The 23,057-nt window shown below is 41.6% G+C and overlaps 1 protein-coding gene across 3 annotated transcripts in view; it reads right to left on the reverse strand.

Moving 5' to 3' along the window:
• Positions 1-23,057, reverse strand: part of LOC127636534 (polypyrimidine tract-binding protein 3-like) — a 103,194-nt gene that overhangs the window by 75,975 nt on the left and 4,162 nt on the right. The window contains exon 1 of one of the 3 annotated variants that reach the window (XM_052117123.1): positions 22,156-22,309. The exons of 1 other annotated variant lie outside the window; for it this stretch is intronic. Coding sequence is in view for 1 of the 2 variants with exons in the window: in XM_052117122.1 (XP_051973082.1) it covers positions 22,152-22,163 (12 nt within the window). In the remaining variant the exon portion in view is untranslated. Of the gene's footprint in view, positions 1-22,151; positions 22,310-23,057 lie in introns of those variants that run through there. One more of the 3 variants, XM_052117122.1, reaches the window with a different exon arrangement.

Consider the following 23,057-nt stretch of genomic DNA (forward strand, 5'->3'; position numbering starts at 1 on the left):
ACAAGTATATATTGGAATATTTTGCAATAATCTTAAAATGTATGATTTTAAGTAGTTTGCAATGCTTCATGTGTTTGTATTTCATTCCCTTGTGAAAACGTTTGTCTTTTTGTCTGATTTAAAAAATAAAATAAAAATATTTCAAATAAAAGTTTTTAATGTTGTTATTTAACTCGGAGCTGGTTAGTTTGCTTTACCTTAACTCTTTTATTAAGTATTTTATGAAATCCCTATGGACAAACTGAATGGGAAAAATACTTCAGGGCTGAAAAAGTGGGTGGACACTGTTGCGCTCAGTAGTGATGCTTGGCTTAGCAAACGCCACTTATAAGAGACGCCATCTAATTCTAATTAAGTCTTTAAATAATGAAAAAAATGATTGGCATAATACAGCCCCCTTCGCTCAGGAAAGTACCCAGCACTGTTGTGTCAATTGCTTTGCTAAAAATTCAGTGGTGTCAGCAAAACGTCTTTGGATGGAGATTTGAAAGACTTCTCAGTGACAGCATCTCTTGCAGTTAATAGCACTTACTATTGGCAAGAACAATAAAGGGGCTGGAGATCAAGTGCTCCCAAAGTTGGAGAAAAAACTAGGCGTTTGGGAGTTTTCCCACCATCATTCAAGTGAGCTCTGTACTTGGAAAAACTTGGAAAAACATATTCTGCTCTTCCATTTTTAAAACAAATACTGAGTCATGTTGTGACATTACATTGCATACTTTCATTTTTCATACTATATGTTCATGAATAATTGGATGTTGACATAATAAGAGAAAGCAGGGACATACTGTATGATTATAATTCTCCAAGCCTAGAAAACTTGGTGTATTGGGCAAACCTGTTCGAGGCTTCATACATGATGCTTTGGTTAACCAAATGGCATCTGTTAAATCCAAGTCTGCCTGGCTCACAGAGATTTGTGAAGGGGGAGATGGGGGGGCATGTCTGGTGTGGCGGCCCTTTAAATCCAGTGCCTATAATTTACTCAAAGCTTGTGTTTGCTACATTTTACTCCTGCTGCATTTTCAAGCATCCCTGCCTTCAGAAAAGATTGTTTGGGCTGTATTCAGAATAGCATTCTACCATACTACTTATTTCTTTCATCTTTGTCTTGACTCATTATTTGATTGGGCTGCCAAAGTTGAAGTCAACATGAAATGATGTTTGCAACTAATTTTAATCAGGTTCACACTGTGCGATTTTGGCCGGTACAAGGATTAATTCATTGTTGGGGAGTGCTGTAATCTTTAGGGGGGAGGGGGTGCAACATTGATAGTTTCAACATTGGTCCGGGGTGTGGGTCCCCCTTAATCGGCACAAGGGACATCAAATGGGGCAATGCCACCCCTACCTTGGAATTTTATCGAGGAATTGATTGGATAGTGATACTTGGAGCAAGGTTAGTGGAAGGAAGGGGTTCTTAAGAGGGTTTAAAAAGAATATTCTGGGTTCAACACAAGTTAGGCTTAATTATCATGAGAATTTGCATAATGGCAATGAAGCTGTAAAATTGGAAAAGTCAAGCAAGCAATTTCATGTTAACACAAATTTTGTTTACATCTTGTGGCAATACTTTTAACGTTTACAGATTGGCCCCATTCACTTCCATTGTAAGTGTCTCAGAGTAACCCAAATGTGCTTTTTTTTTTTTTTTTTTTTTTTAAAGAAAAGTAGGGACAAGTCCAAATTAATTTTGTGTGGTAATCAACATTATGCCAAAAATGCTGTTGAGTGAGCTTAACTTGTATTGTACCCAGAATTTTCCTTTAATCAACAAGGTTTGCTGACATCAGAAAAACTTTATGCCCCCACAGTTTTAACATTTCCATCTTGGCATTATGTTGATCCATTTGTGATAGAAATATGTGTTGTGTTGCTAACGACCCAAGGTATGTAATAATGTTTGGCAAAGCACCCATGCATTTAAGGGTTAAAATTAAGTTAAGTATTCAGTAGGGTCCATTTTGATTTCATGTTGACTTTTAGTGGCACAAAACATAACTGTAAAAATAAAAAGTTTCAAACATTCCTCCCATCAGCCGTTACTTGGACAAACAGATAGTTCCGGCCAAAACCCATTCCACTGGTTGAACCAAAGTTGGTTTTTTTTCAAAGTGGTGCAGAAATTACATGCTTTAAAAATAGTTGACCATATAGACTATAAGCTAACATTCCATTGTGCACATATCCTTTTCTTTCGAGTTATCCAAAATGGCAAACACTGGGCGATGATGGTCTGAATTGGTTTTTTCGACACTAGCAGTGAGTGGCTTTTGTTGAACGAACTGTTAAATAAATGCACTTCAGTGGAAAAGGCTGTAGAGAGGCTAGACCTCTAGAGTCTAGACTAGATGAAAACCCAATGCTTTTATGAGTTCTCAGCCCTAACACTAAATGAAAACAGAGCCTGCATTTTCCACCGCTATTTATTTGACTCGTAATATTTTAAACAGGCCGGCTGAGCTTCATAAAGTTGACACACTCGTCCACATAAACCAGCTGTTTGGATAATGTAAAGTGTTTTACCTTTCACCTGATTCTGCAAAAGCTGAACGCATAGTCACATGATTGTTGTTGAATTTTCTAAAATAAAAAGAAGTAAAACAAAAATGTGCAGTTGTATCATCAGTATACCTCACATATAGGCTTTTGTCAGTGCTTTTATGTATTGCAATTGAAAAAAGCTGGTAATGCCAACTTTAAAATCGTGCATTTACCGACAACTGATGGGCAAACTTCAACAACATCTCTTGCTCTAATCCTATGGTTTGATGGAAATCAAGATGTTCCATTTCGAGCTGGTGGTAAATTAGACTCATACAGTTGACCATCTCACATGAGCAAAGCCTAAGGAAACTAAGGAAATAAGATGTGACGGTCTATCAGGGATGGCAAGACAGGAACCTTCTTAAAATGCATGTTAACCATTAAACAATTAACAGTTTACTCAAAGTAAGCAACAAGAGCATGTAAAACACATTCAATAAGTGTCAATAAGAGTCTGTTTACTGCATTGTCATGTCAACTGAAGCACACAGGCAGGTTTTGCATGTTGTCTTTGCCCTTGGTGACAACATAAGGAGCTCTCTGACAAAAGCCAATGTTTATAATGGTTGACCAATATGGGTTTTTCAATGCCAATATTTTGATAAATACCGAAATCTAAAAAGTGGTTTTGGATTCCAGATATATACATAAAACAATGTAATGACTGCAAATTATATGTACACAAAATTGTTGAAATGCAATGACCACTTATTTTACTCTAGATTTACTCAAAATTAATTCAAACACTATTTATTATCCATTCACAGTGTTGTCAGTGGGTTTTGTAACTGACAGAAGGGAATACTTCTGTTCATCGCCCAAGTGGACACCGTTATCAGCCAATACAGAAAATCTCAAATTAGCCAAATATAATCAAATTAATTGGCCCGACTGATCAGACTACCACTAAAACTTTTATTTTTCTCCATCAATCTTAGTTACTTTTGAGTGCAAAATTTTGAAATTAGCCATGTTTCCCGATATCGGGCCAAATAAGGGCATCATGGTGCCTCCTCTGGGCCAATGGCCAGAGAAGGCCAACTGGTGATTGAGGTGCACTCAATGTCTAAGGCGGAGTTTTGCTGAGTCAGGTCAGAGGTTTTAGCACCAAGACACTAATTTTCCATATCTATCTACCAGCTTACCTCAACAGATCAACGGAGTATATAGAATCATCAGTACTGGTCAGTAAATTAAATCAGAGCTCTTCTGAATATTTTTGTTGATAAAAATGTGCAACGTCAGATAGACACAGGGTCTGGCAAATGAAGATGTGATTAAGTATATTGTTGCCAAACTTGCTAAGTTGTATATCCAGCGCACAACAATACAGGTTAGGGAAAAAATACAAAACATTGCATTCACAGTGTTAATTTTGAGTACTAGCTAGTCTCCAGAGTCTGATACCTCAGCTTGAGCTTCCCTCTTGCTTGTGAAATGGGCAGGGTGTGTGACGTTGGCACCAGGCCGGCGTATTAAGGGCAGGTTTTAGGGCAAACTGCTGGGCTATTGGCTCGATGGTGGGAAAGCAGATAGATTTTAGTCTTGTGGCTCGAGATTGGAGGCTATTGGCCCCGGCTGACCAGTTAATAGCACTGGCTTGCACTGGTGGAAAAGCAGATGAGCTCAAGATGAGACCAAGAAAGAAACATTTGGGTAGTAATTACATTAATATACTCCTAACCCTTACCCAAACCCTAAACTCTTAACAGCACTGACACCATAACAGCATGCTTTCACTTGCTTCTTTGAATGAATGTGACATGAAGGGCACTAGGCACAACATGTCCGCTTTGAGTAGTAATAAAACATTAGACCTGCATTCAGTAGTGTAGTCTAGGGCAGTAGTTCTAAATATTTTTGACTCCAAGGCCCCCCATTGCTGGAGAAAATATTCGAAGGCCCCTCATGTAGACTATTAGATATTTACTGCATATTATAAGATATTTCCTTAAAACTTGTGATTCCAGACATGTCTAAACTGTATATTCTTCATTAAAAACCGCTGTTGAAGGGAGATACTAAATTTTTAGCATTTTCAGTCAGTTTAATTACAATAATTATATAAAACTGATCATAATTATCATATTTTATATAATTTTAAAAGATCTTGAGGCCCCCCTGGAAGTGTGCTGAGGCCCCCTTGGGGGTCCCGACCCCCCTGGTTGAGAACCACTGGTCTAGGGCATACACCATACCTATCTTTAGGATTTTGCTATGCCCACCTAAAATAAGTGATAATACAGTATGTATGGCCACCAGAAGAACGAGTAGGCTTTTGACATGGAACTTTTTCAATCTACCAATCTACGATATCAAATCATTCCAATTAATATTTCTAAGTAGGAAAACAATTTCACTACGCACAGAAAAGGACATTGTAATACACAAATAAAACAAATAACCATTAATTCTTACATATATGGTAATACAAGGTAACATGGTAACGTGAACATTACTACAATCATATTAGCTATACAATGCTCAACAGTTTATTGTGTATTATGTATTTGTTTATTAATTAGAGTAATTATAATGTATTAACAATTTTCATAGTAGCCTAACAAATGGAACATTAATGACACCTATTTATTTAACATATTTAACATCAAGTTACCATACCAAGACACTTACCCTGATATACATTTTGTAAATTCATGTGGTACTATAATTACAACAGACTATATAGTTGAAGTGAAACGTTTACATACACCTTAGCCAAATACATCGAAACTCAGTTTTTCACAGTTCCTGACATTTAATCATAGAAAACATTCCCTGTCTTAGGTCAGTTAGGACCACATTCTTTATTTTAAGAATGCGAAATGTCAGAATAATTACAGTAGAGAGAATGATTTATTTATTTATTTCTTCTCACAATAAGTTGCTGGAATTTTGGCCCATTCCTCCAGACAAAACTGGTGTAACTGAGTCAGGTTTGTAGGCCTCCTTGCTCGCACACACGTTTTCAGTTCTGACCACAAATTCTCAATCGGATTGAGGTCAGGGCTTTGTGATGGTCACTCCAATACCATGACTTTGCTTTGGAGGTATGCTTGGGGTCATTGTCCATTTGGAAGATCGATTTGTGACCGAGGTTTAACTTCCTGGCTGATGTCTTGAGATGTTGCTTCAATATATAAACATAATTTTCCTTCCTCATGATGCCATCTATTTTGTGAAGTGCACCAGTCCCTCATGCAGCAAATCACCCACACAACATGATACTGCCACTCCCATGATTCACAGTTGGGATGGTGTTCTTCGGCTTGCAAACCTCACCCTTTTTCCTCCAAACATAACGATGGTCCTTATGACCAAACAGTTACATTTTTGTGTCACTAGACCAGAGGACATTTCTCAGAAGACAAGATCTTTGTCCCCATGTGCACTTGCAAACTGTAGTCAGGCTTTATATGTTGGTTTTGGAGCAGTGGGTTCTAGTGGTCTGTACGAGACAAAATGCTTCTCTATCCTGAGCGGTATGTTGGCTGCGTGGTCCCATGGTGTTTATACTTGCGTACTATTGTTCGTACAGATGAAAGTGGTACCTTCAGGCGTTTGGAAGGAATTGCTACCAAAGATGAACCAGACTTGTGGAGGTCCATAATTTTTTTCTGAGGTCTTGGCAGATTTCTTTTGATTTTCCCATGATGTCAAGCAAAGAGGCGAAGAGTTAGAAGGTAGGTCTTAAAATACATCCACAGGTACACCTCCAATTGACTCCAATTAGCCTATCAGAAGCTAATTGCCTGAAGGATTGACATCATTTTCTGGAATTTTCCAAGCTGCTTAAAGGCACAGTTAACTTAGTGTATGTAAAATTCTGACCCACTGGAATTGTGATATAATCAATAAAAAGAGAAACAGTCTGTCTGTAAATAATTGTTGGAAAAATTACTCATGTCGTGCACAAAGAGTGATTAAATAATTTGTTTGAATGATTTCAGCCTACAACTGATATATGTATATGTATATATATATATATATATATATATATATATATATATATATATATATATATACTGTTGTAATTATAGTGTACTGTACTGTATATAAATGTATATATTCAGGCACTACTGCACCACTACCTACATTACAATACATTTAAGTAGTAATTAAATACATTAATATACTCCTAACCCAAATCTTAACCATAACAGAATTGAGACCAAAACAGCAATATTATACTTGTGTCCAAAAGTCATATCTCACTAGCTGGAAAACTAAAGGGATGTGACGTCAAATGGACAACATTAAAACAATTTTTTTAATTTTGGGGGTGTGAACATTAGCCGCATGGTGGCGCTTGACTGAAATTCGTCATGAAGGGTCCGAAATTATGTGTAAAATGTTTTTATTACAAACCGATTTCCTGCAATATCATGTTGACAGGTAATGCTTGGTTGACGAAAGGGAAACTGGGCAAATATTTTTAATTTAAAACACACATACACATATTCACACACACACACAATAATGTTAACTATTTGGAGGAACAAATAACTTTTCAGGACAGAGTTTTCAGAAAATATTTAGCAGAATATGACTCACTTGCTGTTTGGATAAATTTAACATGTGCTTTCCTCATCCTGCAGTGTAAAGCAGGAAGTGCAGTGGATGAAAACAAGAAAGTACTGAACCATTTCATGTTATTCTGCTCAACCTGGCCGTGGAATATTCAGGAACATACAATGTGTTGATGATTGCTGTGTAAAAACAACAATGCCATGTTTTTGTGGGTGGCTGCAAAGGCGTTGCCATGCGGTTGCTAGAGTGTTCTGAGAGGTTACTTATTGGCCCAATTCAAAAGGGCCCATTCCCAAGTCTCTATGACATTCTGGTCCCTAGGTATGAATCTCAACCCACCTGAGGGATTGTAATATCACACTTCTCCTCATGATTTGAGGTTTCATTCATTCAGATTTGTTCAAATCCTTAAACCTGAGCATAAGTAATAGTAATAGTGACACCGCTAGATATTATGAAACCTTGAATATATGGTGATGGGTTTCTTCTTTGCTTCAGGGCCTGGATCAAGCACAACAATCTAACTTGGAGAATACAGACCACATAAAATGAATCTCAAAGTTCTTTACCGAGATTTCAGTCCTTACAGTTTTCTAAGATTAACATATAAGTCTCTATTAACTCCTTAGAAACACCAACGCAGATAAGCTCAAAAATATGTGATCAAGTGCCGATGATAAGCTGAACAATGATCAACTGCTAAATGCTTGATTATAAAAGCACGTATGCTTCATACATTCATTAAACAAATTGCCGTTTAAAGAAAAAAGAGCCATGTACGTCTGGAGTGAAGGACAGTGTCCATATGGCAGACGTGCGAGTGTGGTGAAACATGTCGCTTTCCTGCAGAAATTCAGCAAATGAGAATATATTTATATTTCTGTAGAGCAGAGCAGAACATTTATTACTGTACAAGTGAATCTAAACAGGTTGTAGTTACCGAGCATCTCTTCTGTTTTTATTAATATATCTGTGAATGTTTCAATGAACATTCACTGCAACACTTTTCAACATTTGGGAGGCATTCAACAGTTACAAGAGATTTTTAAAGCCAAAGCATAAACTAATAATTACTGTCACACAAAGAAACTGGAAAACATCACTGACATTTAAAGGAATTTTCCAGGTTCAATACAAGTAAAGATAAATCGACGGCATTTCAGGCATTACGTTGATAGCCACAAAAAAAAAATATATATATATTTCGATTCGTCCCACGGTTATTTAAAAAAAAAAATAAATTACGGTCACAGTGAGGCACTTTCAATGAAAGTGAATGAGGCCAGTCAATAAAAATTCAAATGCACACCTTTTCAAAAGTATAGCCATTAGCCACAAGAAAAAGCATCTGTGACGTGCACAGAACAGGGACAGCAGGGGTGCAAGCCCCTGCCCCTTTTGTTCACAAATCTAAAGGTGCCCTTTTGGTCATCCAGAAAAAGGGGAGACATTTTCATAATTTAACAAAAATTGTTAAATAAAACAAAATAAAAATCTTAAAATGTAGGTGCCTATTAGAGCGTGCAGATTGGGGGCAGACATCAATTGCAAGGGATCCTCCCTATACTTAAAAGAAGTGCAAACAAAGCACTTGAAGTGGATACTCTGAAGAAAACCTGGCATTTCTGTATAAATGTACCCTTTGCTAACAGTCTTGTGGAAGAGCCCTCCAAGAAAAGATTCACTTTCTCACTTTTGTTTTGAATGAGCTTTCGAGTGGAGTCTCTTCCAGCAGCAGTGCCCAAGAAATTCCATTTTTAATTCGTCCAGCAGCATCGAAGTGCTGTTAGCTCAGACAAGTAACAGGTCAGATAAAAAGTCCACACATGTATTGTGTTGCAAGTTCATCAAAAGAATAATACTCTATTGCTACCGCATTTCTGACATGGCGCACCTGCAGTGTAGACAGATTTATTAATTATAATGGGATAAGAAACAGTCGCTTCACTTTCAGTGATAGACATTCAATTCTGGGGTGGTTGTGGCTCAGGTGGTAGAGCGGGTTGTCCACTAATCGCAGGTTGGTGGTTTGATTCCCGGCTCACATGACTCCACATGCCGAAGTGTCCTTGAGCAAGACACTGAACCCCAAGTTACTCCCAATGGCAGGCTAACGCCTTGCATGGCAGCTCTGTTGTCATTGGTGTGTGAATGGGTGAATGAGATGCAGTGTATAAAGTGCTTTGAATACTGCTAAGGTTAAAACGGTGCTATATGAGTGCAGACCATTTACTATTTCTTGTTTTATAGAATACTGACATAAACTGAAGGAGCTGTTGAGCCAAAGCAAGTTTGGTTTTGTTGAAACTAATACGCCATTAGACTAATCACTTTGAGAAAAATACCATTAGTCTTCCACAGTACCACAGCTCCCTATACACATATGTTACACAATCTGCAAAGGGCACAAATTTCCCAAGAGAGGGGGGCGCTATCATACCCTGGGGGGCACCAAAAACGTATCGGTTACCTAACGTAACCTCAGTTCTCTCTAGATGAGGGAACAAGTATTGCGTAAGCTAGCTTACGGGAAAGATTAATCTTTTCTGAGATATTGAAGCCAAAAAATTATCCTTAATTTTTGTATCCATTGTCAACGCAGTGCGGCAGCTGCAGACCTTGAGCGGGCTAGCTAGCGAGCTCATAGGTTGCTCTGTGGCAACTGCTGCAGCCTATAGACGAGCTTGGGCGAACTCGCATCCAATGAGAGGCGTCCGCGCGCTCACTGCATCAAAGCCCGCCAAAATGGGCGTGACTAGAGTGCATATAAGCGTAGTTCGTAGCCTGGAACCCTGGTTTTCATTGACTGAAGCGAAAAGTCGCTCGTGGCGCGAAGCACGGCCGGCTACGCAATACTCGTTCCCTCATCTAGAGAGAACCGAGGTTACGTTAGGTAACCGATACGTTCTCTTACGAGAGGTTCTCTCGTATTGCGTAAGCTAGCTTACGCTACGGGAACCCATTGTCAACGCCGTGCGCGCCAAGCATCCACTGTATGAGCCCCAGGGAATTAAGGGGACCCGGGGAGCCCTTATGAGTGGGGAAAAAATATTTGGCCGGCAAGAATGCGGGTCATTGATTGTGTAAGACATAAGCACATAGTGGGAAGGGAACGACAGAGCGGCGGTGCCGGTCTGTGTGGAATGTGTCCCATCAGTGCAGCTCACCAGGGGAGCTGTAGCGTATTAAACCGCTAGTAGTTTTGCCTGCAGAGCGGGCACTTCCATATTGTAAAATCTGACAAAGGTGGAGGGGGAAGTCCATCCCGCTGCCACACATATGTCGTGAATGGAAATCCCGCTGGACCATGCCCACGAGGATGCCATGCCTCTAGTGGAGTGAGCCCTAATGCCCAACGGGCATGGCAGGTCTTTTGATGTGTATGCAGCAGCAATAGCGTCCACTATCCATCTAGATAGTGTCTGTTTCGAGGCGGCGAGACCTTTGGTGCGCCCTCCGAACGAAACAAAAAGCTGCTCAGAGCGTCTGAAAGCGGCGGAGCGCGCAGCATACAATCTCAGTGCTCTGACCGGGCAAAGGAGATTGGCGTCGCGTTCGCTATCGGGTGCTGGCAGCGCCGATAGGGAAATTACCTGTGCTCTGAAAGGAGTACCGATCACCTTGGGAACATAGCCGTGTCTAGGCTTTAAAATGACCTTGGAGTCACTTGGTCCAAACTCAAGACACGCAGCGCTGACAGACAGCGCGTGAAGGTCTCCCACACGTTTGACTGATGACAGGGCAGTCAGAAAAACGGTTTTGAGTGAAAGGTATTTCAAATCCACGGATTGAAGTGGTTCGAAAGGGGGGGCTTTCATAGTTTCGAGAACTATAGAAAGATCCCAGATAGGAACCGATGGGGGCGCGGGGGGTTCATCCTTCTAGCTCCCCTGAGGAAGTGGATGACCAGCTCGTTTTTACCCCATGACTGGCCGTGCAGGGGTTCAGCGAACGCCGCAACGGCCGCCACATACACTTTGAGCGTGGATGGGGATCTGCCCTTATCCAGCAGCTCTTGTAGAAATACGAGCAGCGACGACACCCCACATGTCCGCGGGTCCAGGTCTCTGTCGGTGCACCATTTTGAGAACAGAGACCATTTTGACGCATAGAGTCTTCTCGTGGAAGGGGCTCTAGCGTGTATGATGGTGTTTATTACTCCTTCTGGCAGAGCGACGGGTAGTCATTGATCACCCATGCATGCAGCGCCCAGCACTCTGGGTGGGGATGCCAGATTGTGCCGCGAGCTTGAGAGAGGAGATCTGCTCTCACTGGGATGGGCCACGGCGCTGTCAGTGACAGCTGCGTAAGCTCCGGGAACCATGTCTGATTCTCCCAACGCGGGGCTATGAGGAGCACCGAGTGACGCGTTTCCCTGATCCTCTGCATTACCTGTGGCAATAGCGAGACGGGAGGGAAGGCGTAAAGCGGGCATCTGGGCCAGTCCTGGGCCAGCGCGTCCTCGCTTTTCGAGAAAAATATTGGGCAGTGAGTTCTCTTTGGACGCAAAGAGGTCTATCTCTGCTCTGCTGAATAGGTGCCATAACGTCTGGACTGTTTGAGCGTGCAGGGACCATTCCCCTGGGGGAATATTGTCGTTCGGGCCGTCGTTCAGGTGGCCTGGCACGTGCGTCGCCCTCAGCGAGCGCAGGTGGCACTGGGACCAACTCAGTATGCGTTTCGTCAGATGGAAGAGGTTCCTGGATCTGACACCGCCCTGACGGTTTAGGTAGGATACCACAGATCTGTTGTCCGAACGGACCAGGACGTGGTGACCCTGAATGACCGGGAGAAAGCGCACGAGCACGTACTCGACCGCTATCATTTCCAGACAATTTATGTGAAGGAGCTTTTCCTGAACTGACCATAGGCCGAAAACCGGAGAGCCCTCGCAGACCGCGCCCCAACCCGTGTTGGACGCGTCTGTCGAGATGACTTTTCGGCGAGATACAGCTCCCATTGTCACTCCCCGCTGATACCATTCGGCCACTGTCCAGGGCTGCAGAGCTGATATACAGGTCTGAGTCACCTTGATGGGCTGGCGGCCTGTGGCCCAAGCCCGGCGAGACGCGCGGGTGTTTAGCCAATGCTGAAGCGGGCGCATGTGCAGTAAAACCAGCTGAAGTACTGCTGCGGCTGAGGCCATGTAACCTAGCACTCTCTGGAATTTCTTCAGAGGCGTGAGGCTGTTCATCTGAAAAGATGCGGCTAGTCGCTGAACACGGCGTGCGCGCCGTGTAGATAAGCGAGCCGTCATTGCCACGGAGTCTAGTTCTATTCCCAGGAAGGAAATGGTCTGACTGGGCTGTAGTGAGCTCTTGGTCCAATTGACTGCAAGACCCAAACTGTTCAGATGGCTGAGGAGAACTGCTCTGTGAGACAGAAGCTCCATATGTGACTGAGCCATAATCAGCCAGTCGTCCAAATAGTTCAGAATTCGCAAACCCTGACTCCGCAGGGGTGCGAGCGCCGCATCCATGCACTTCGTGAAAGTACGGGGTGCTAAGGACAGGCCGAACGGAAGGACGGTGTATTAATAAACCTGGCCGTCGAAGGCGAATCTCAAGAATGGCCTGTGACGGGGATTTATCTGAATCTGAAAGTATGCATCTTTCAGATCGAGAGAAATAAACCAGTCCCCTGGCGCACATGCGCGAGGAGTTTCCTGATTGTAAGCATTTTGAACGGTCTTTTTGCAAGCACCTTGTTCAAAACCCTGAGATCTAATATGGGTCTGAGGCCACCGTCTTTCTTGGGAACAAGAAAATAACGGCTGTAAAGCCCCGACTCGCTCAGAGAGGGTGGCACTTTTCTATGGCCCTTTTGCACAGAAGGCTTGCTATTTCTGAACGAAGCATGCACGCTGCTTCCGTGTTCACAGTGGTTTCGAGCCGCGCTCTGAAGCAAGGAGGGCGGCGATCGAACTGTAGCAAATAGCCCTGTTGTTTGTGCTTAACACCCACTTGGATATCCCTGGAATAGCTTCCCACGCTTTGAAGCGTAACGCTAGAGGGTGAATGGCCAATTCGCTCTGATTGCCGCACACAGAGCGCTGAACAAAATGTGTGAGCGCGTTTAGTGTGTTTATGCATGATTGCTCGCAGACAGCATGAACAGGCTGTTTTGTGAGTGACTTCCCGATTGGAATGAATGGGGAAAGAGTCACATCTGTTACGTGATGCGCAAGCATAGTCATGGGCACGGAACTTACACACAGAGGAATGTTTGCTGGCCGTGTAACAGAGCGGGCAGAGAATGGGCGCGCGCACGCGTTTGTGGGCGCCTTCATTGACACTGACGCTCGAGCGGTTCGTAACCGCTTTATGTGAGCGTGCTCTGGTGGGGACACGAGACATGCAGTGCTTTTGTGCAGAAGTGAACACTGGATTGTGGGCACATTTTCTACACATAGGGCTGGTCGTGTGACAGAGCGGGCAGAGAATGGGCGCGCGCACGCATTTGTGGGCGCCTTCATTGACTCTGACGCTCGAGCGGTTCGTAAACGCTTTATGAGAGCATGCTCTGATAGGGGCACAGGATGTGTTATGCTTGTGTGTAGGGGCGAACACTGGGTTGTGGGCACTTTTTCTACACATAAGACATGTTTGCTCTTTACAAGATTTATTTGGGTCGCCGTGAAAACGGCGTTTGAGTGCAGGCAAGCGGGCAGTGTCACCGGCTTGTTGGCTGCTAAATTCACCACTGTAGTAGCCTGAGAGAAGGGGACTGACAGGGGGTAAAGCTTTGACGGTGGTCCGGCCACGGCAGGACTGAGCCGTCGTTTGTTCAACAAAGTTAGGAAGACTTCGGTTGCTCTGGTTTCAGCGTTACCTTAAATCGAGGCCCGCGGGGGGGCGGCGGTCTGCGGCGGCTGCCTGAGCGCGATCGAGGGCGGCCGCCCTGTCGACGCTGAGAAGTCTGAGTTTGTTGAACTGGGCGCTGTGAAGAGGCTCGTGCAGGAGGCTGATCACGTGAGCGGCCTGCAGAGGAGCTAGTGCGACGCGGCAGGAAGAGGTTCATGGCTTGGGTGGCTTTCTGGACTTCTGAGAAGCGGTCAACAATGCCACTCACCGTGGAGCCGAAGAGACCGGTCGGAGAGAGCGGTGCGTTGAGGAACGTGGAGCGCTCTGCTTCTCCCATGTCGGCTAGTGTTAGCCACAAGTGTCTCTCGGTCACAGTCAGCGAAGCCATGCACTTCCCTAGAGCATGGGCTGCAGCTTTGGTAGCGCGAAGGGCGAGGTCTGTCGCGCTTCGTAGATCAGTAACAGCCTCTGGGTGCCTGCCTTTCTCATCCCACTCCCGAAGAAGGTCTGCTTGTAGGATCTGTAAAACGGCCATTGAGTGCAGAGCAGATGCGGTTTGGCCGGCGGCGGAATAGGCGGAAGTCGCTCTGCAGGCCTTAGACGGGAGCACAGGCTTGGAACGCCATCTCGCGGAGGGCGGACAAAGGTGTGCTGCTACCGAGTCCTCGACCAGGGGGATGGAGGAGTAGCGTCTCTCAGTGGCGCCGTCCACCGACGCGAGAGAGGTGGAGACGTGGGAACGGGTCCTGGCTGAAAAAGGAGCGTTCCACGACTTTGCAAGCTCCGTATGTAATTCCGGCAGGAAGGGAGCGGCCCGGGCCGCGGGTGTAGAGCGGCGATGGCTTTGAAGAAAGCAGCCGTCGAGTCTGTTGGGTGCCTGCTCAGGGGGCGGTGACCACTCGTGCCCGAGGCGGTCGACGGCCTGTGTGAGGAGGCGTGTTAACTCCCCTCGACTCCGGCGCGGGTCCTGCTGGATTCCTGGGCCGAGGAGGAGGCTTGGGAGCCTGACCACTCCTCGCTGTCCGAAGCCATGATGGAACAGCGGCCCTTATCCTCCACCTTGTCATCCGAGATGGCAGCAGTGCGGCCGCTCGGCGGCAACTGCGGCGTCCCGGGGCGGGGAGGGTGAAAGCGATGCTCGAGGGAGAGGCTCCGGCGAGGCAGTCGCTTCAACCACAGTTTCCGGCAGCCTTTGTGAGCGGCGCTTCTTCCTGCGCTGACTGAAGGTAAGGCGGCGCGGCGGTTTCTGCTTTGAGCGCTTCGAGTCGAGCCCGCAGGGTCGACATCGGTAGCTCCTTGCAGAAATCGCATCCGCCCTCAGTGAGGGCGAGCTCTGCGTGCCCCAGTCCCAGGCAGAGAGCGCAGATGATGTGGCGGTCTCCTGTGCTGAGAAGGGCGCGACATGAGGCGCAAGTGGAGCGAGGCATCTTGAAAAAGACGCTCGTACTCTTTTGTGAATAGTTCGTGAGAACTAGCTTGCTGAATAAAAGGATACGTCATCGGATGGCGTAGCTCGCAGGATGGCTGAAGATGGCTGAGACGGCCGGCTTCTTCTAGCGCTGTCCATGCTTGCTTGATGCCCCTCGAACGGCGACGCGGCTTCCAGGTCAGCGATGCGAAGAGCTTCGCTGAAGAGATGAAAATCAGGGTTCCAGCCTACGAACTACGCTTATATGCACTCTAGTCACGCCCATTTTGGACGCCTCTCATTGGATGCGAGTTCGCCCAAGCTCGTCTATAGGCTGCAGCAGTTGCCACAGAGCAACCTATGAGCTCGCTAGCTAGCCCGCTCAAGGTCTGCAGCTGCCGCACTGCGTTGACAATGGATACAAAAATTAAGGATAATTTTTTGGCTTCAATATCTCAGAAAAGATTAATCTTTCCCGTAAGCTAGCTTACGCAATACGAGAGAACCTCTCGTAAGAGAACTCCACCGGCTGCCTTTCCTTGCATGTTATACTTTATTCAAGGACCCTCTAGCATTTGGGGAACACAGTCGATCGCCTCACGCTCTCACTCTCTCATCGCGCCTTCACACCGTGCAACACATTACCAGGGTAATGCCATGATACAGAATGATTGATCATGTTTCTATTTCAAGACACTGTCATAATATTCCAAGGTACTGGTAAATACAATGGTTTTACTATGCCACATGTCAAAAACATTGGGTTATCACAGACAATGTCTGAAAATAAAAAAAATTAATACCATGTACAATACAATACAAGAAAATTGTTAAATACTCAAAAAACTAAAAATCATTTAAGTATTTATAATTACTACTCTTTAAAAAAAATTAAAAACCCTTTTTGTGTGATAACATGATTTTGGTGCAATAAAATCAAGAATTACATGGTACAATTATGGCTGTTATCTAGTGTAAGGTACTTAAAGTATTTAAAAAGAATAATAATAAATAAAAAGAACAATTAAACTTTGTTATTATACTTTATAATACTTTGCCTAATTAATCTGTAATCCCTTTAAAAGTAACTGTAATCTGATTATGAGTAATTTGTAATCTAATTACAAGTTCTTTATTTTTGCAATGTCTTTATGTAATCCAGATTACATTTCATCTGTCACTATTTAGCACTGCCCACCACCAAGTCTCTATGATATGGCTCGGTACCTAAAGTCATTTTTTCACCCATTTTATTGTCCGCTAGATGAAAACGGGAGGTAAGATCTTTTTTTAAAAGTTATAGCATACCTCTCCTAAACAATTCTATGTCCAAAAGAGTTTGATTACATGGACGTGGAAGATCTGATCCTTAATAAGCACTCATTTCCTGACATGATTTGTATGTGCTGTAGCCTATGACTCACATGTGTAGATGCTGTTTTGAATGGCCTACTCTCATTTGTCATTATACACATCTGGATGCGATTTCTAAATAATAGTGTTTGCTAAGGCAAACCTATTCCAATTGCTTATACTTACACTTAAGTTTATTGGTTATAACAAGGGTTAAGTATTTGAACAAAACCCTAACCCTAAATCTAAAACTGTGCTGCAGAACTCGTTCCGCACAGACTTGTGCTACAGTCTTGAATGATTCCTCAATGTGGATCTTATCAAGAAGACAGGTGCTATTCCTTTTACTAAGCTATCTGACCTTTTTTGCAGACTGATCGAAAGTTTTGCTGCTGAAATCAGCCGGTGCTTACAGAAATTAAAATCATCAGAAGTGTTGTTGATCGTATTGGCACTTGAAATGTTTCCATTGAAATGTCCACAGAGAGGCGCAATAAGCAAGTTGCATTTTTAGTTGTACATTTTGTAATACAGTCAACAGGAATGTTTTTTTATTATTATTAACTAAGCCCCTAACCCAAACCCTAAACCTCATCTTCAGTGGATTACAAATGCAATTTTAGAGCGAAAATGCAACCTCCAAATTCATGGATTCTAAATCAAGATCACTTCCTGGTTTCCACGGGACCAAAAGCGTGTTTTTGAGGCTGCTCACGCAATATGTTATCAGTAGCGCTAGAGGAAAAGATGAACCACTTTAATTGATGCAAAAATGTCTTATGGGGGATTCTGGGGGATTGTAAGAAATTCACCTGAATGGGGTTGATTTCAGGGTACTTGAACTTTCGGAAGAAACATGCCGATTTCCCATGTGATTATATTGGATTTTTGGGTTAACAAACACCTAGAACCTGTATAGCAACCCACTAAAATCCAGTCAGAACACCCTAGCAACCGCATAGCAACATGCTGAAAACCACTGAGAACACCCTAGCAACTCCAGAGCCAACCTAAAACACCCAAGAAATGCAGTGACATTTTTGAACAGGCAACATTGCAACAAACATTTTTTCTTCCAAAAGTGTACAAATCTCTGTGAATAGATCAAATATAAAAAATTTGCCTAAAGCACAACTAGACCGAACCAGTTGAAATAGACACAATTGTTTGTATTGCTCAATTAACAGTGTAATCAACTACAAATTACTTTTCTGAAATTGTAATCTGATTACTAATTTCTTCATCCAAACATTTTACTTTTAAATTAAACGTGTAAACACCTTTTTGCTCAACGAATTCAAAATAATGTCTATATTTTAAACTTGTTTATTGTTGAATTCAAATCATTTTCTCAACCCCCACTCATTGCTCCCTTCCAATAACTGGTTGGGGCGCAGACCCTTCAGCTGTCACAGAAACACAAATAGACATATGAAAATAATTCTTGTTTTCAATTCAACAAAAAAAATACTATTTTAGAAATATGTAACCCGAGTAATTTAGGCAATAAAGTCAGAAACTGTAATCTGATTACTAAACTTTTAAATATAAGTATACAAATATATGTAATGTGTTACACTACTTTTTTCCTTAAAAGTAATTATATTACAGTAAGAATGACTTTGTAATCAGATAACACCCAACACCAGCAATTAGGCCTTTTTCTTGACACGGTGAATCAATATCTTGTTAGTTTGCAAAAATCCAGCAAGAAACGATCTACAACTACATCTACAGTTGATTTTTAATACCTTTTCATGTCAAAGCGCCACAGCTGACATCATCATCTATGTTTTCTTCATGAACAAACCTCTTGTTTGGTAAACAGTATCTGAGAGTGAGTAAAAAGATATCTCTTTTCCATCTTGGCATTTAAAAGTCTCATCTAAAATTTGAGATTTAAAAATACTCAATTGAAAGGAAATAATTCAAGTAACAGAGTGAAATATATACTCTGGTGAAATGCAGGAAGTGTGTGCATAAAGCTCATGATGTAATCCAACCCAATCTTGCAGGCGCTTCATAGAGGAAATTCCTGAACATCTCACACAGGTTTGGGGGAAGTCTTGCTATCAGGCTGCCAGCTACATCCTGCCACCCCAAACTTTGCCTAATTATCATGGCTTAAACTTATCTGGAGGATACTGTTAGGAGGAAGCATTTCCTTATAAAGACAGCATTAGTCTAGGAGTGAAATGTCTTAAATGAATCATCCACGAGGAAGCAAAGTGCTCATCGCACAGTAACCATTATGGAGCTGTTTTCATTGGTTGCAATGCATTATAATGATCTGTGTTAGCACATGTGGGACCAAAGGCTACCTGGAACATCATTTTTGTGCAACGGCAAAAACAAATTAGGTGCATTGTTGGGGTGAATCTAATGAAAACTGTCAGGACTTTCTGTGTGTCGAGGTTTAATATCCATATTTCACCCCAACATCAAAAGAAAAAAAAAAATTCGAAACGATTTACACTTATGTCGATTTTAATTAAAAAAATATTGTGTCAGGACAATATGGTTTTCATTACTATAATACAGTAATGAGAATTATTTATTTTTTTTGTAATGCCAATATGTGGGAGAAATACACATAATCAAAATAAAATAATAAAGTACAATTTGTAAAGTGCAATTGTAACTATATGTCAGGGTTGTATTTGTTGTGCTGAATTAAATTTATGCAGATTTTTATTTAAACAGAGCATTGTGTCAGGACAATATGGTTTTTATTGCATATTATACCTATATAGAGAATGTATTTATTTTTTATTTAGGCTATTTATTTATCATTAGGCAAATAATAAATATGGAGGAGAAATATGCATAACTAATGTGAAAACAAATATCATAGTGTATTTTATTTTTGCGTATTTGTAAAATACAATTTTATAAAGTAAAATTGTAACTATGTTATGGTAGCATTTGTCATACTGCTTTAAATTTATGTAGATTTTAATAAAAAAAATACATTGTGTCATTACTATAATACAGTAATGTGAATTTATTTATTTATTTTTATGTAATGCAATATGGGGGAGAAATGTACACTGTGATATTATTTTAATAATCAACTTGAAAATGATATCAGTGTATTTTTGTACATTTGTAAAGTACAATTGTAACTTTATGTCAGTATATTATTTTTTGTCGTATTTAATTACATTTATCCGGACTTTAATACAGTAATGTGAATTTATTTATTTATTTATCTATTTTTGTGTAATTATAATATGGGGAAGAAATGTGCACAATTGACATGAAAATAATATCACATAGTGCTAACCTTCTTCATGCAAAGTATCATTTCATATTCTTCTCTTTTGATTAAGGAGTGAAATAAGACCTGTACATTTGAGATTCACATTTATTATAAATAGCTTATAACACATTAATACAATAAGTGATTTAATGCATGCCAGAATCATTATCATGCAATTTCTATTTAACATATTTCCATGCTCAAAGCCCACAAATATTGATTTAGCACATCAAGTACAATCTTCACTTTGGTTTGATCTAAGGGCATTGGTTCTGCTGAGGACAGGTTGGGCCAGTTTATAGCCCACAGGACAACATCTCACAAGTACACTTCAGACATCACTTCAACAACGTTGATTATTTACGCAAGGGTATAGGGTAAGCTTGAAGGTGACACTTAACACAATATTTTTACTTTATAGCTGCAATCAGTGTCAAAAGCAAACTTTTAGCAACTTCCTTCCTTTTTTTTACCATAACTACATGGTATAAAGTTTAATATCAGCCCTCAGTTTAACCAGAGGCATCTGAGACCCAAAGGTTAGTAAAGTAACACAAACCAAACCCCTCCAGGTGGTCACCTCTCGTTTCCACATATATTAAATTGTATTTGGACACTATTAATATTATTTGGACACTTAAGACATATTTTTGATGTCATAGATTCGCCAAAAATCACCTTGGGACAGGTTGGTTTAAAGTAGTTTAAATCATCATTTGTTTACAGATGCCTCTTGGTTTCTCTACAAAAGCATCCAAATACTATTTGGAGCCACTGTGCATACACACAGAGGCAAATGCAAATCCTTCAATTGAGTGAAACATTGGTGCTCAGTCTTTCAGAAGCAGATTGTAATGCCCACACCAGGGAATTGAGTTGTTTAATGGTGGAAATCCCCTGGGAGTGTGTGAAAATGCACAATTATCTAATGCTTTTGCTTCAGCAGTCCTGCAACTATCCATTAGTAAATATACTTTGTTATAAAATCAATTGAAAAGCTGGCAATGAATGTGGAAAAGATAGCCAAGATATTACACGGGGATGGAGGTGTAACATGTTATAATAGGAAAACTGCTGCTGTTCTTTGTTCTGTGGACAACGTGACACAAGATTTCACGAGCCTAGAAAACGAATCACAAACCTGAATATTAACCAAACGATGCCATAACCAGCTTGCGTAATGACCCACTTGATTAAACCATATTTTACGAGCGTTTCCTTTAAAAAAAGGTGGAACACTTCTGTTTTTGAAGTGAAACTTACTGCACATGATTAAAAAACAGGTTGAGTTCACAAAATGCTATTGAAGGAAGGGGGCACGCAAGACGCAACGCAACAATTAGTGAGTAAATATATCATCTGTGCGCCACGCAGACCCCCGCCCACCGCTCTGCCCACGCACACGATTGTAAACAATACAGTTTAGACGTATTACCATACACAACAGCAAAACACCCACGCGACGCGAATATAACGCAAATAGAACAATTCCAATACTGTATCGCGCGACATTGTTGATTATAGTAGCGTTCTATTTTATAGCGTCGTGTCGCGCGCTCGCAGTGTTGATGGGTAAAGTCACGTAACTTGATATCGCGATATAAACAAATTAATAAATATCGCGCTATTCTTTTCTTGCGCATCGCTGGTGCGTTTAATGTTTTATTTTCTAGACAGTGCCGCTGTTCCAGAAACGCCCCTTCATGGCTTCAAAATGGCAGCAGCACATGAGCTCTTACTTCCTTAATTCTTCCCACTTCAGAAGTGTATTTCACAATGGCTTCTTCATACCGTGCACAGAGAACAATTATATTTAAAAGCAAATGAGGGATTCATATACAGCCTTAAAAAAAAGCAATAAACCATAATTGTATTAAGCCATTTAATTGTAAACAATGCTCACTTCCTTGAATCTAACTTTATTCATAAACACTAATATAATCAAACGCCCATATTTTGCGTTTCAACAACATAAGACGCGATTACATGTGAATCTTCATAATGTTGACGCAACACAGTAAAGGGATAGTAGCCTATAGAATGACATTTTTTTTTTTACAGGATTTGCATTAAAAACAATCACCCTTGGGTCTCATCTCCACTAGCTTACACGTTTTGTCCCCTCCCATCTCGTTTTCTGACATGCCATTATTGTTAAACATGATAATTACATACAATAATGCAAACACAGCAACACATAAACAACTCAACAAGCGCGTTATAGGTAAATAAAACACTGGAAACTCACATACCCATCCATTGCACAGGGGGAAAGAGGGGCGATGTGAAATAACAATGCAAGCACGGGAAAATGAGCTGCTGTTACTACAGTTCGACTCCCCAGTACAATTTCACTCTCTCAAGCACAAAGGCAAGGCACACACACACACACACACACACACACACACACTTCCTGCTCCTGACGTGAACACACACACAGAGGCATGTACAGACGCTTCTCTGTACAAAATGGCATCCCCCTATGACGGTAAAATAGTGCCAAAATGATTTGCATGCGCAGAGTGAGATTTGTGAAAGCGTATTTCAAAGTGCAAGTGAAATTAGATTTGTATGCACACAGAACGTTTTGTGAAGGTGTAAATCAAGTTGCAAACGTAAGAAACAAATATTAGCAATACTTTAAAGCTTAAGTGTTGTTTGTGTGTTGTGAATCTGTAATTTCGTATTAATACAAAGTACATTTTCCGTGTATTCTTCTGACTTCCTTTTTTTTCCGCACTTACACTTTTGGCACTGTTTTTTCGCCTAAACACGCCCAAAAACATTGCAAACCTGCAATCAGTGATATGCAAGCAAAGGAAGGCTTTAAAGAACAGCAAAACAAATTGACAACGTAAAATCAGTCTGCATGTGTAAAAAAAACTACTGCAACGTGTAAATTACTTCAATAATTCCTAATAATCCGATATACACATTCCATCTTCCATTACACTTTTGGCACAAATTTCTCACTGAAACGAGTTCTGCAAGCGCAAGGGGGAAGGCGGATCTACCTGCTTCTAGTAACCAATAGACCTTTTTCACAGACTGTGATGACGCGTTTCCATCTTATTCAGCTGCATACATCTAGCAAACTTTTTTATATGATCAGTTTTTATATATTGAGTGTAAGTTTTTAACATTATTCTTTGTG

The sequence above is a fragment of the Xyrauchen texanus genome, chromosome 44 (genome assembly GCF_025860055.1).
Source record: "Xyrauchen texanus isolate HMW12.3.18 chromosome 44, RBS_HiC_50CHRs, whole genome shotgun sequence".
NCBI classification, from domain to species: Eukaryota; Metazoa; Chordata; class Actinopteri; order Cypriniformes; family Catostomidae; genus Xyrauchen; species Xyrauchen texanus.